Below are 14643 nucleotides of genomic sequence, written 5' to 3'. Positions count from 1 at the left end.
CGGGTGCCGCTGTCCCTGAGGTCGCGACAGGCCCCTGGGAGCAGGGCTGAGTGGGGCGGGCCCAGGAGGCACTCTGGCCCCAGCTGGCTGCCTGCTCACAGGACGCCTAAGGCCTTTAACGGGCGCCATCCGGACCTTTCCTGGCTCCACGGGAGGGTGCGCGCTTCTGTCCTTACGAGGCTGCCCACATCCTCAAGCCTGGAAAGCGGCGGTCAGGGTTAGAATCTGGGTTTCTGCAGCTTGGAGAATCCCACCTCCCGGGCCACTGCCCATGTCCTGGCATCAGTTTCTCCCATCTGCTCCCCCGAGAATCCCAGCCCCTCACACCCCCCTCTGCAGTCCTGGCGGGGTGACGACCCGGCCCTGGGGGGGGAGACGGCTGCACTAGGAAGGAGAACGGAGTGGCCACCCCCCCGCCCCCTCCCGATCGGCGGGAGCTTAGAGCCAGGAGCCCCCGGGGGGAGGGAGGAGGGCTAGGCTCAGACACCCCCAGCTCAAGGTACGGCTACGGTGGGGGCAGGCAGTGGGTCTAGGGGACCCCGGAAGGAACACGAGACTTTCCGGAGAAGGGGCACAGGCGCTGGGCAGGACGGGGCTGCAGGTGAGCCCAGGGCAGGGCCACAGCCCAGGCCCTGGACTCCTCCCCGGGGCACTGGGGAGCCACAGCCGGTGAGTGAGTAAGCCGGACAGGGCCACGCGCTAGGGGTCAGGGAGGCGCTTCAGGCAGACGGGAGGCACTGTGGCCCCCACCCTGGCCCAGGGTCCACCCGGGGCGTTAAGCTGCCCCCACCCCCCACCGGGTCGTTTTCCGCCCTTGGCTGTGGAGGCTAAGAATAGACACTCCCTTCCTGGCCCCCACCGGAAACCACAGCCACGGGGGGCACATCCTGAGCCTGGCCTCGGTCCCACCGTCCGCTTCCCCCAGGCCATCTCCGCCCCTCCCAGGCCTCCCTAGCTGACTGAGCAGGGTGGGGTCAGGGAGGCAGGGAGGACAGGAGGCGGTGGAAGTCACAGCTCATGTTCAAATCCCACCCACACGCGGCCGTGGACACATCATTTCTTCCCTCCGGACCTCAGTTTCCCCATCTTTTTTGTTTGTTCTTAAGATTTTTTTTTTTTTTAACATAAGCTCTACACCTAACGTGGGGCTCGAACTCACAACCCTGAGACCAAGAGAGTTGCGCGCTGCACCCACGGAGCCAGCGGGGCGCGCGCCCCCCCGCCCCGCCCCCTCTTTCCCCGTCTTCACAACGAGCGTCTCTCCCTGCCGCCGCACAGAGCTGCCGTGAGGCCCTGGCCAAATGCGAGTCCAGTGCCCTTTTACGACGCCTGCTGTGGCCAGTTCCCAGAAGGGATGTTGCCCTTGTTATCTCGGGCCAGAGGAAGTGGGGAGAGGACAGCCTCCCTCCAGCCCCGCGCCACAGCCGCTGCATCACATCTGCCTCCTTGCGATTCCCAGAAGCCGCACGCTCGGTCTCGTCTCTTAAGTTTTAAACGGGGAATGTCTGTCGCTCCCGTGTCTCTCAGACCTGGCGAACTCTCCATCCTACAAAGCCCCACCCCCGCCTCAGTTCCACCCCTTCCTGGCTCACCTCTGGGCCCTGCCTGACCACAGAAGGTGGTCTTTCTTTCTCCAGCCATGGGGAGGCATCCTCGAGGGCAGGTCTGACTCCGCATTGTCCTGCCACATGGGCTAGGACACAGAATTGCACTGGAAGAGGGTTGGAGGGTAGGAGAGTAGGCTTTACGGGGTGGGGAGGGGGGGGGGGGGGCGGGGGGGGAGTCCTCTGAGCCAGGGCTCTGCCAGAGGCCGGAGTTGGGAGTTGGGGAGATCCCCTACCGAGGAGGATTAGAGCTAATGGGCTCACCGAGCCTCAGGGCCTCAGACAATGGGATAGGGCAGGGGAGGGGCCTTCTGGAAGGATGCTGGGTGTGAGTAAAGGCTTGGAGGCCGGAAGGATGATGGAGGGGCAGCCAGAGAAGGGGTGTCAGACACGCAGGGGAGGGCGGGAGCACGTGGTCCTCACTCAGAGCCTGACCTCAGGCGACCCTCCCAGACCCCCAAGCACTGGGTGGGGCAGAGTCAAGGCCAAACCGGTTAGTCCTGGCCCACTCGGGGCCTAACGTGGGGCCAGTGAGGCCCGGGGGATCCCTCCACGCCCAAGTCCTGCCCTGCACGCAGCTTCAAGGGCTCCTGGACCCCCTTCACCCACCTAAGGACCGTCTAGCACAGGCCCGTGCTGTAGCCGTCCCCAGGCTGGTCACCCTCTGTTTTCGTGGCTGTGGAGACTGGCCCAGAGCCCTGGGTTGATGGGGGGGGGGGGGCGGGGGGGGGTCTTCAAAAGGAAGTGGACCCTGCCTGGGAGCCCACACCTCATCCTCCCATCCGTCCTGAGGGCACTGGGCCGACAGCCTTTCCCACCTGACACTGGAGGGTGGAGGCCAGGGGGGAACGGACCCCCTCACTGCAGGCGGCCCTCCAGGGGCGGTCCCTTCGCTGGTTTCACTGCCATCTCCAAGCCTTTGTCCTCACAGGACCCTCCCCCGGAATGCGAGGACCCACCACGTCCCACCGACCTGCTCCAGGAAAGCCTGTCTCAGCAGGACGCCCGTCCTCCCCTCTAAACAGACCCCCCGCATTGATTAGGTACCTACTGTGTGCCAGGCCCAGCCCCACCAGGTTCACCGGCTTAGAGCCCTGGGCCCCTCGGGGCCTGATTCTGCCGGGAGGGGGGTGGGGAGGGGAGGGGGACGCCCGGCCCCTCCCGGTCTCGGGTGCTGCCGAGATGGTGAATAACGCGGGGCCTGGCGGGGGAAGTGCAAAGAGGGGGCCCAGCTGGGGCGGGCCCAGGCTACGGTCCCCCGAGAGGGCCCCGGCCACCGCATCCCTGTCCCTGAGCCCAGGGGGCCGAGCCGGGTCCCCAGCGGGCTGGGGGGCGCCCCCTGACCCCCATCAGCCGGGCCAGGCCTGAGGGGCGTGGCCAGCGCCAGGGGGAGGGGCCGGTGAGAGACGCAGGAGAGACAGACAGGGACCGACAGGGCGCGGGCCGCTGCGCGGAGCCCCCATCCTGGGCTATTTTTAGCCCCCGCGGACCCCGCTTCCAGGCGGGGAGGACTCGTCGCCCCTCCTCCAGCCCCGGAGGACCTCGCGCAGCCGGGCGTCCTGAGCTGCCGCGCCCTCCATCCGTGCCCTGCGGAAACGGGGCAGCGCCGGGGTCCTCTGTGCGTCCCGCCCCCGGCCGTGACTCGGTTTCCCCGGGGGCCCCGGGAGGCCCGACCGCCCTGCTCCCCGCTCCGCCCTCCCCGGCCTGAGCCCGACACCCGCACGTCGGCCAGCCGGGCTGTGCGACAGGGGCGACCCCAGCGCAGGCCACGGATCGTCGTCTCCAGGTGAGGCCGGCCCGCCAGGTTAGGGGCGCGGCGTGAGCGCGGGCAGCAAGTGTCCGGCGGCCCGCCCCGCTGTGGGTGTGTCCCCCCCGTCCGCCGGTCGCCAGGTGCTAGGTGTCCCCGGGCGTTGGTGAGACCAGGTCTGCGACCGGAGTGTGCCCTCGTGCCCCTGCCGTCCGCCCGGGGCCTGTCCCGGTGTGGCCCGCGACGTGCCTGTGTTTCCCTGGGAGCCTGCCGGCCGCTCAGGGTCCTTCGGCGCCGCAGGGAGGGTGCAAGGCGCTGGGCGTGGCTGCGAGCCCGTGTCTGTGCGTGTGTGGCCGGTCTCAGCCCACGTCGGGACCATCACTGTAACTCAGTGCCCATCCTCAACCACAGCCAAGGGCCCCCAGGCCTGTCCCCTCACCTCACACCTGCCCTCTTGTGCAGGTGAGTGGCGAGCCCTGGAGAGCACCCACTGTACAGATAAGGAAACTGAGGCTCACGGGGGGCCCCTTGAGTCAGGGCGGAGGCTGGGCTCAGACCTAGTGGGGCGGACTCTGGCGGCCCCACTTTGCACCCTCTGGGGTGGGGGTCGGGTTGGTGTCACCAACAGGAAAAGGTCCCGGAAATTGAGCCTCACGGTGTGGTGAGGGGAGGTGGGGCAGGCCTGGGGGCTGACGTTTGTGTGCGGTGTCTGTGGAGGGGTCCCCACCCATGGGCCTGCGAGCCTGCATCAGGCCCCGGGCTGGCCTGGTCCCTGAAAAGGTGACACCGTTGGTCACCTGGACGGCGCTCAGAGCACTTAGCAAATGTGCTGGGGCCACCTCAGGGCTGCCCCCGTGCGCCTGGCCGGCCAGGAGCCGACCTCTGAGCTCCCACGGGGCAGGGAAGGCTCCCCGGCGGGGAGGGGCCTGGGTGGGAGCAGGTCGGGCCCAGAAAGTCAGCTGGAGTGACAGCAGGCTGCTCAGTGTCGTGGGTCTCCCCGCTTCACAGAGGAGGGGACACTGAGGCTTGGCACAGTTTACCCCTCCCCGCCCCCCCAGCCTGGGACTCTGGCGAGCCGGTGGTCAGAGGTCAGCGTCGCCCCTGCGGGAGTCTGGGTGAGCCTGGGCGCGGGGACAGGAGGCCTCGTAAGCCATCGAGTCGGGGAGAGGGGAAGAGATGTGTTGAGAGATGGCTGGCTCGGCGGGCAGGAGGGGGTGGGGGAGGAGAGCCAGGGACCGACCCACAGGCAGAGGAGGGGCCTGGCGCTTGGGAACCGGAGATCGCATTCCACAGGGGGCTGGGCATGGGAGGCCTGGTGCCTGAGGCTCTGGGGCAGCTGGAAGGAGCCGCCAGGCCTCACCCAGGTGGGCTGACGACGCCCCCCCGGGGGCGGGCCGGCAGTCCTCCAGGGAGGAGCCAGGAGCTGAGACGGAAGTTCTGGACCCAGGACCCAGCCACGTTCCCATCAAAGCTCTAGAACCTCAGCCCCTTGGAGGCCCTGCGGGTTCTGGAAGCGGGAGCGCGTTGGAATTCCAGAGCCCTGGTCCTTCAAAGCCAAACCTCCCTGCTCTTGGGCCACGGAATCCTGAGTCTGTCTAGCAGATCTGGGCGCCAGGCCCCCCCACGAGGCACAGAAAGGAGGATGGGTTCCCCCGAGGGCCACACGGTGCTGATTGTGGACCTCGGGCTATGGCGAGGACAGGGCCCTGCCGTCCCCTCCCAGCCCGTCTGGGGGTGGGGGTGGGGGGAGGGGAAGGGAGGCTTTGCCAGGTGCCCCTGCGGGGCTGGCGTGGTTGCCTGGGGAACTGGGGAAGGCAGCCGTCACCAGGACCTGTCCCCGAGGGGACTGGAAACCAGAGGCTGTGGCCAGGGGGAGTCAGGCCAGTTTCCAGCCTCCCCCTGGGGCCAAGAGCTCTGGGTCACAGGTTTGTTCCCAGACGCGGGAGGCGTGAGGCGGTCTCCGGGTGAATCAGCAGTCGAATCGGCAGTTCACGGAGCCTCCCACGGGGGCTGGCGCTGTGGGCCCAGGAGGAGCCCCTAGCTCGCGGTCACTCCAGCCTGGGGTTAGGTCAGTGGTCGCAGGCACAGCCCAAGTCCCCGGGAATGTCCCGCAATGGTGCATTCCAGCTCTGGAGGGAGAGAGTGCCCCGTCCCGAGGGGAATCCAAATGCAGGCCAAATCTGTGACGGCAGAACACGCACCCCTGCCCTGCCGCGGGGGGGAAGGTTGCGGGTCACCGCGGAAAGCCCCCCGCCGTGCTGCCCCCGCACCTCTCCCGGGGCCTCAGCCCACCACCGCCGAGGAGGGAAACTCCGTGCGGGTGTCAGGAGCTGGGTAAGGAGTCGCTGAGCAGAGGGACCAGGCCAGCACAGCAGGGAACACGTAGGAAGGTGGCCACGGCCACCACCCTGAGGGCACCCACGAGGCCCTGAGCCCTGTACTCGGACCCACTCGTTCCCGTCATCAGGCCCCTTACAGGAAGGGACGAGGCGTGCGACTAGACCAGAGTCAGTGAGAGGGTAGGCAGCGAGGCCTGGACCCCAGGCCAATCTGACCCACTTGTAGGAAATGCTATCCCTTGGGGGCGCCCGGGTGGCTCAGTCCGTTGAGCGCCCGACCTCGGCTCAGGTCATGATCCCACAGTTTGTAGGTTCGAGCCCCGCGTCGGGCTCTGCGCTGACAGCCCGGAGCCTGCTTCGGATTCTGTGTCTCCCTCTCTCTCTGCCCCTCCCCTGCTCGTGCTCTGTCTCTCTCAAAAATATTTAAAAATTAAAAAAAAAAAAAGAAAGAAAATCCTATCCCTTAAAGGAAATCTCCACCCCACACCCCCCATCTGGTTATTGGCAAGGCTTCGAATCGTTTACACGCATTTACACCTAACAAGACCTGGGTTTACACCTGAGATCAACTCGGGCCAGGCTGTGGGACCTCGGACAAGAGATTTAACTAACGTGCCTCGGTTTGCCCCCTCTGCAAAATGGGTGTCACAGTAGGACCTTTGTGAGCTTTCCCTGCCCGGCCACCCCTGTACCTCCCACGTCTGCCCGCCTTCACCCGCCCTTCCCCACCCCCGCCCCGGGAACCCCTGCTGCCCACACAGGGAGCCTTCCTGTCTTTTGGGGAACCGGGAGCTGTTTTTTGAATGATCTCTCCATTTATTTCTCCTTGACGTCCTCACATCTGGTGTGTTCGTCCACATTCGCAGAAGTCAGGCCCAGATGTCTCTGGTTTTGTCGCCCGGCCCCACCGCGAGGACCAGGTCCCTCTCGCTGCCATTTATAGCCCATCCCCGGGGAGTCTGTCACTGCCCATGAGCTGTGTTTCTGTTCCCAGAATGGAACCGGATTTCTGGGTTTGTTTCTTATTATGAAAACAATGCCCTGAAAACGGGGGCGGTGGGGAAGAATCCGCACGATTGCCACATGTGCCAGGAAGCGTCGTCCTAAAACGCGGAAGGTGTCGGGCCCCCCGCCATGCGTGCGCGACAACTGGTGACCCAGAGGCTGACCTCAGAGCCGGCCTGGGAGCCGGGACCTCTGGCCGACGTCCAGCTGCCCTCCTCACCTTGGACGCATCCAGTCTCCCCACCCATCCTGGATTCTGCAGTCCGACAAGGGCTCAGAGGGGTGACAAGCAGGGGGCGGTGGTGCCCGGAGGGAAGAAACCATTTGCCTGGGGTCACGCCGGGGGTGCCCGGGGCTGCCGTTCAAACCCAGGGCCTCTCTCTGGGTTCTTCTCTGACACCCTGGTCTCCAGGGGTCACAGAGGAGACAGCAGTGGTCCTCACCCTTGAGGGTCACGGCCACCGGGGCAGGACAGAGTTGGAGGCGGTAGGGCTAGTGATACTACTGAGCGGGGAGCGAGGCAAGTCGGGGAAGGTTCCTTCAAAGAGGGGTTATTCGGGGCGCCTGGGCGGCTCGGTCAGTTGAGTGTCCGACTCTTGATCTCGGCTCGTGTCGTGGTGTCACCATCCGTAGCCTCCCCTCTCCTGCCCGTGCTGTCTCTCTTCCTCTCTCTCTCTCAAAATAAACAAACATAAAAACAAAGAAAACCGAAGAGGGTCATTGGGGCTGGGGCGTTGAAGCCCGCGTAGGAGTTCGCCAGGCCCGCGCGGGTTCAAGGGCAGAGTGACTCACCGGCCTTTCTTCTGCCTGCTCCCCCAGGTGTGCCCGAGCCGTCCCCGCCCGCGGCCCCCCCCTCCCCCCGGCCCGATGGGTTGGTGACCCGGCGCCATGTGGCCCAACGGCAGCGCCCTGGGGCCCTGTTTCCGGCCCACCAACATCACCCTGGAGGAGCGGCGGCTCATCGCCTCCCCCTGGTTCTCCGCCTCCTTCTGCCTCGTGGGCCTGGCGTCCAACCTGCTGGCCCTGAGCGTGCTGGCCGGTGCGCGGCAGGGCGGCTCGCACGCCCGCTCCTCCTTCCTCACCTTCCTCTGCGGCCTGGTCCTCACCGACTTCGCGGGGCTGCTGGTCACCGGCGCCATCGTGGTGGCCCAGCACGCCGTCCTCTTCGACTGGCGCGCCGTGGACCCCGGCTGCCGCCTCTGCCAGTTCATGGGCGTCGTCATGGTCTTCTTCGGCCTCTGCCCGCTGTGGCTGGGGGCCGCCATGGCCTCGGAGCGCTACCTGGGCATCACCCGGCCCTTCTCGCGGCCCGCGGCCGCCTCCGGGCGCCGCGCCTGGGCCACGGTGGGGCTGGTGTGGGCCTCGGCGCTGGCGCTGGGCCTGCTGCCCCTGCTGGGCGTGGGCCGCTACACGGTGCAGTATCCCGGCTCCTGGTGCTTCCTGACGCTCGGCGCCCAGCCCGGGGACGTGGCCTTCGGCCTGCTGTTCTCACTCCTGGGCGGCCTCTCGGTGGCGCTGTCCTTCCTGCTCAACACGATCAGCGTGGCCGCTCTGTGCCACGTCTACCACGGCCAGGAGGCCGCCCAGCAGCGCCCACGGGACTGTGAGGTCGAGATGATGGCTCAGCTCACGGGCATCATGGTGGTGGCCACGATCTGCTGGATGCCGCTGCTGGTGAGTGGCGGGCGGGCGGGGGGGGGGGCAGGGGGGGCTCTGCTCGGGGCTCCTGCCGCTCCTGGTGACCGGGCTTGGGCTCAGCCACATGGATTTAGGTCTCCCGGTTCTCACCCGCCCGGGAAAACGTGGGCACAGACCCCAGGGTTCGGGCGTCCTTCCTTGAGGAGCTCACGAGCGGGGCGCAGATAACCCCCAAACCGGGGGCGTGATGGGGATGCCCACGGAGGGGCTCCAGGATTCCATCTGGGGCATCAGAGAAGGCTTCCCAGGGGAGGGGCGTGGGAGCTGGGGTCTTGAGGGATGAATAGGAGTTTTCTTAAGAAAGCCAAGCAAGGAAGCCATTCTAGGTAGTGTCACTGAATCATCGAACATCTCCTGAGTTCTGGGCTGGAACCCAGGCCTGCCCAGATTTTCCGAGTCGGGGAGGCTGGGCCCAAGCCCTGCGAGTGATTGGCGTAAGTTGGCCATTCAGGGTGGTTATCTTTCCATCTCTGTTTGATCGGGACGAGTCTGGCGTCTGAAGTCAGACACGCGGTTCCCAGCCCACGTCCCGTGAGGATTTGCCGTGTGACTCTGGCTCCGGGCTCCCCTCCTCCAGCCTTGCTGTCTGGTTACGGGGATCCAAAAGCGTGATGGTGAGGTTGAAATGAACTCGCTCGTTCATTTGTTCTTCCAACAAGCGTGTCACGAGCGACTCCTGTGTACAAGGCTCCGCTCTAGGCACCGAGGACACAGCAGAGATCCTGTGCTTCTGGGAGCTCTTGCCAGCGGGGCAGGCGGGCCGTGAACTTAGTCCGCTCCCTCCGCCGGTGGAGCGTGCGACTCCTGGTCTCAGGATCGTGAGTTCGAGCCCCACGTCGGGTGCAGCGATCGCTTAAAAATAGAACCCTAAAAACAAAACAAAACAAAACAAAACAACCCGCGAATGGAAAGATCGCGAATTTGTTCTTGCTTTTGCCTTGTTTTTTTTGTTTTGTTTGTTTTGCTAGAACGTCTTGCATATGTGAATGGTTAGAGAAAAGGTACAAAGACGCATCATATTTTGTGACACGTGCAAATGCCGTGGGGTTCCCATTTCCGCCTCCAGAAAGAAAGTCCTGTTGGAACACAGCCGCGCCCATTCGGTTCCATGGGGCTTTCACGCTGCAGAGCTGAGTGGCGACAGAGACCGCGTTCCGAGGGTTATACGGTCCTTTAAGAAAAAGTTTGTCACCAAAGGGGACTCGGGAGTCGTTTAGTGATTCAGCGAGTTTCTACCTAGGACGCCTTCCTGGCTTTTGTCTAGCAGTTAAACTCCTATCTGTGTTTCAGAGCTCCAGCTCCAAGGGTTCAGAGTGGAGCAGGGCCCGTTCTGGGTGTCTGTCCCAAGGGATTGCAGGCTGGAGGGCAGACCCTGGTCAGGGGCCTCTTGATGAAGGTGACATTTGAGCAAAGACATGGTAGAGGGGTAAGCTGTGTGCAGCTCCGAGGGCGAAAGCATTCCAGGCAGCGGGCGCAGCATGGGCCAAGGTCCTGAGGCAGGACCGTGCCTAGTGTGTGGGAGGAACAGCCCGGAGGCCTGTGTGGTTGGAGCAGAGCGGGGGAGGGGGAGGGAGGGAGGACGGGAGGGCGGAGAGGGGACGGGCACAGGTCGCGGAGGGCCTTGGGGGGCCGAGGGGAGAACTTGGGCTTCTACCCCGGGGAGTGGGGGGGAGGGAGAAGCCCTGGAGGGCTGAGGGCAGAGGGGGGAGGGACCCGACTCAGGCGCTGCCCAGTACATGTGAGGGATGCTACTAGTAATGAGTTGAATACATAAATGTTCTCAGATCCATGAGAACAGGCCCGGGAGGGACACGCCGAGGACAGGACAAGAACACCTCCGTCAGCCAGAAGCACCATCCTGTAACTGACGCTCCCGCGGGAACCCAGAGGTGCCTGTGGCTGGCACCCACCCCGGGAGCGGGTTCCTCGCAGGCTCCCTGCTTCCCTCCCCTGGCCGAGATACACGCAGCCGTCGGCCGACGAGGACCCTGCCCTCCAGCCTCCTGGCTCTTGGTAACACCCAGAAGGAGCTCCGTCCTGCTCCGAGTCGTCAGAACTGGGGCTCTGACGCATGAATAGGAGTTCACTCGCTAGTCCGAAGGGGGAAGGCATCCCGGGTAGAATGCCTGCCTCACGAAACCATTCCTGAGTCCCCTTTGGGGGTAAGCTTTCTCATAAAGGGCCGGGCGGTGAATATTCCAGGCACGGTCTCCGTCACCACGACTCGGCCCGGCCCAGGGAGCGTGAAGGCAGCCCCCGGCGACGGGGAAAATGCACGCGGCTTGCGCACCCTGGGCTCCATTTGTGGACGCCGAGGTTTGAATCCCATGTCGTTTTCACGTGCCACAGAGATGCTCCTTTCTCTTTTTTCTCCCACTGTTCCCACGTGGAAGGACATTCTCGACATAACAACAAAACCAAAGCAAAGGACAAAGCAAACAAAAGAAGGCAGAAAGACGCGGAGGGCCAGATTTGGCCCCTGACCACCCCCCCCCGCTCTAGAGCCTCCCCTGGCTCCCATCGCCCCCCAGGACAGGCCCCCAGACGCTCCCTGCAAACTCACCTGGGGAAACTGCCACCTGCCAGCCGGTCACCGCCCCTCCCCCCCTCGGTCAGCTCAGGTGCCCGCTCTGGGCTCCTGCGGGCCTCACCCCTCCTCCACCGTGGCTCTGTCACCCCCACCCGCACGCTCTGACAGCCTGGCCACCATCCTGGTGGGGACTGCGGACCCACGCCGGAGGGGCCCGGTCTGTCTGCCCCCAGCCTTGCCCAGCACACAGTAGGTGCTCAGGAAACAATATAAATACAAGTTTTTAAAGATTTTATTTTACCTTTATTTTTAAAGTTTATTTTGAGAGAGAGAGGGAGAGAGAGAGAGAGTACAAGCAGGGGAGGGCCAGAGAGAGAGGGAGACGGAGAGAATCCCAAGCAGGCTCCTCACCGACAGCACGGAGCCCGATGCGGGGCTCGAACTCACGAACCGTGAGATCATGACCTGAGCTGAAGTGGGAGGCTTAACTGACTGATGATTTTATTTTTAAGGAATCTCTACACACAACGTGGGGCTCGAATTCGCAACCCTGAGATTGAGTCACAGGCTCCTTAGACTGAACCAGCCCGGTGTCCCAATGTTAATATAATTTCAATATAACAGTTTATTTTAATATAAGAATTTAACATCATGTGAATTATGATTATGCTTAACATAAGTTTTCATTATAGTTACAAAATCTACATTATAACTGTTACATTGTTACTGAGTTATCATTTATATCTAATTATATCAATGATACAGTTAGTTATATGATTATACTTGTAATGTATATTTTAAATACTATATATTATAATTAACAGTATATTAGCTATTCATTGTATTATATATTTGTAAATAACCTATATGACATATGTAATATTAAACACAAATGTCAACAGTAATGAAATATACTTAAATGATTCAGTATACAAGTTTAGCATAGAATTATTTAATATAAAATTGTGTCAAAATCATAGAAAATATAATTTACATAAAATACAAATCTCAACGCAAGATATAATTCCTTAAAATAAAATATATGATATAAAAATTAAGTATTTAGGGGCGCCTGGGTGGTTCCGTCGGTGAAGCGTCTGACTCTTGGTTTCGACTCAGATCATCTCACGGTTCGTGAGTTCGAGCCCCGTGTCGGGCTCTGTGCTGATGGCTCGGAGCCTGGAGCCTGCTTGGGATTCTGTCTCTACTCCTCCCTGGCTCTCTCTCTCTCTCTCTCTCCCTCTCTCTCAAAATAAATAAACCTAAAAAAATTAAGTATTTCATGGGCAACTTTATAGTCCAATGTTGTATTCTTTTTTATTTTTATTTTTATTTTATTTTTTTTTCAACGTTTATTTATTTTTGGGACAGAGAGAGACAGAGCATGAACGGGGGAGGGGCAGAGAGAGAGGGAGACACAGAATCGGAAACAGGCTCCAGGCTCTGAGCCATCAGCCCAGAGCCTGACGCGGGGCTCGAACTCACGGACCGCGAGATCGTGACCTGGCTGAAGTCGGACGCTTAACCGGCTGCGCCACCCAGGCGCCCCCCAATGTTGTATTCTATCTTTCGTACGAATCGAACAAGAACGCTGTGGCAGGAACGGTGACTCCGCCTGTTTCTTTCCCACCATTTTTAATTGTGCCCCAGGGAGAGGCAGGAAAAGCGTGCTGTTTTCTAGCTCCATCAACTGCAGCCCAGAGAGGTCAGGCGGCTCTCCCGAGGTCACACAGCAAAGCCGGGGCACAACGAGCACTTGACCTCAGCTGCCCCCGGCGGTGGGGGGTGGGGGTGGGGGGCCCGCAGGGAAGGTGCCGGTGAGGGGCAGGGCTGGCGGCCGGCGGGGTCCCTGGCTAACCGCTCTGACCCCCGACAGGTGTTCATTGCCCAGACGGTGCTGCGCAGCCCGCCCGCCATGAGCCCGACCGGACAGCTGTCGCGAGCCACGGAGCAAGGGCTGCTCATTTACCTGCGCGTGGCCACCTGGAACCAGATCCTGGACCCCTGGGTGTACATCCTGTTCCGCCGAGCCGTGATCCGGCGTCTCCACCCTCGCCTCGGCGCCCGGCCCAGGTCGCTGTCCCTGCAGCCCCAGCTCACCCAGAGGCCCACGGCGCAGTAGGACCCGAGGGGACAGCCGGACGGGGCGCTCCCGAGGGTCACGGCTGGTCTCTTCTGAAGCCCCAGGAGCCGGGAGCGTCGGAAGGACCGAGACGTTGAAGGGCAGGCCTGCGGGCTGTCCTCGATCCGCCCTGGGGACTCCCTAACTCCTCCCTGATCCCCCTTTCCCCTCCCGTCCCTTCTCCCCCCCCCCCCAGGAAGGGTGGGCAGGCCTGTGGGGTGGGTGTCTGAAGCCTCCCCTTCCAGAAATCCTCCAGAAGTGGGGGCCCTTGGACCCGACACCACCTGCTTTCTGGGGGGTACAGTTGATTCAGCTTGATGCCCCCACCCAAGAAGACCCTGTTTGGAAAATATTGAGCATGAATAGGCAGGACACCCCCTCCCTGGCCAAAATACATCTTAGCCCCGCCGGCCGTCTTCGTTTCCCTCTGGGTCCAGACGGCATCGATCTTCACCGACATGCGGGCGTCCGCCTGAGCAGAGCTGGGGTGCAGGGGAACGGGGTTGGGGGGGGGAGGGGGCTGGGTTCTGACTCCTCACCTCCTTTCTGGAGTCTTGACTAAGCACTCTGTAGGTCCGATCTCCTGTCATCCTCCCTACAGTCCCCGGGGTTCTGGCATTAGACCCATTCGCAGGTGAGGAAAAGAGAGGAGACAGACAGAGACAGGCAGGACTGGGACGTGAGCAATTGTTACCCAACCCCCCCCCCCCCCCCCCCCGCCCAGTCCCAAGCAGGGCTCACTCCCTCACTCGGGTAGCTGCCCCCACACCACTTCAGACCCCAGGGCCTTGAACAGAAAGCACTTGGCCCACAGCAGGTGCTCAATAAACATCCATGGGAGGGTCAGAGGACTGAGCCTTTACCACCCATGTATGTGTGTGTGTGTGTGTGTGTGCTCGTGCAGGTGCCAGAGCTCATGCACAGCGCTTGGCAAAGAGCTTGGCACAGAGCAGACGCCTGAGAAGCACCGGGTGTGGTCACGTCAGCCCCCTAAACCCCTCCTGCCTGCCCCTTCCTCTGTCTTCCCAGGAACTCCCCCCAGAAATGACACATCCAGCTGCCGGGGTGGGAGGTGCCTTTATTTCCCGTGAGCCCTCGAGGTACATGACAGAATTCCCCTCCTGCTCCCCATTTCTCCACCTCCTGCCCGCAGGCCTCCCCCCCTCCCCCCCTCTCCCCCCCCCCCCCCCCGCCCCAGCTTTCCACTCCACAGACCTGGGATCTGCTTACAGCTCTCAGAGCCAGGCCCCGGTGAAACTAAAGCCCCTGTTTCCACTACTCCCTACCACCCGCCCCCCTCCCCGCCCCTGCAACCTGCTGGGGGAATGAGGTCGCCTGCTGCGTCCAGGGGGGACCCAGGCTGGGAGGGGCAGGAGACAGGATGGGGGAGACCACGGAGGCCAACAGAAGTCATCCTGGAACTATAGCTCCCCTTGGTGGGGGAGGGGCTCTGACGACTCCTTGAACATGGGGGAGGGGACAGGTCCCTGAGCCAGGCATTCAGGGGGCTGGGAATGCGGGAGGGGCTCCCTGGGGGCAGAACTAGGGATGACAGACATGGTGGGTGGGGGGGACTTCTGGCGTCCTAGCCGAGGCTT

The 14643-nt window shown here is 62.6% G+C and overlaps 1 protein-coding gene across 3 annotated transcripts; it reads left to right on the top strand.

Annotated features, from left to right (window-relative positions):
* Nucleotides 1-2329: 2329 nt before the first annotated feature.
* On the top strand, nt 2330-13457 carry TBXA2R (thromboxane A2 receptor). 3 transcript variants are annotated; one of them, XM_045491466.1, is made up of 3 exons: nt 2330-3390; nt 7515-8369; nt 10178-10972. In XM_045491466.1, exons 2-3 carry the CDS (start codon nt 7584-7586, stop codon nt 10259-10261), a joined length of 870 nt encoding a protein of 289 aa, XP_045347422.1. In that variant the 5' UTR covers nt 2330-3390; nt 7515-7583; the 3' UTR covers nt 10262-10972. The 3 variants fall into 3 exon arrangements, with proteins under 3 accessions (XP_045347422.1, XP_045347420.1, XP_045347421.1); XM_045491464.1 differs by lacking the exon at nt 10178-10972 and adding an exon at nt 12800-13457 and having other exon boundaries at nt 2343-3390; XM_045491465.1 differs by lacking the exons at nt 2330-3390; nt 10178-10972 and adding exons at nt 3947-4466; nt 12800-13457.
* The last annotated feature ends 1186 nt before the right edge of the window (nt 13458-14643 follow it).

The sequence above is a fragment of the Leopardus geoffroyi genome, chromosome A2 (genome assembly GCF_018350155.1).
Source record: "Leopardus geoffroyi isolate Oge1 chromosome A2, O.geoffroyi_Oge1_pat1.0, whole genome shotgun sequence".
Taxonomy (NCBI): Eukaryota; Metazoa; Chordata; class Mammalia; order Carnivora; family Felidae; genus Leopardus; species Leopardus geoffroyi.
The sequence above is the reverse complement of the archived record's forward strand: the minus strand, read 5'-3'. Positions and strand labels throughout refer to the sequence as shown.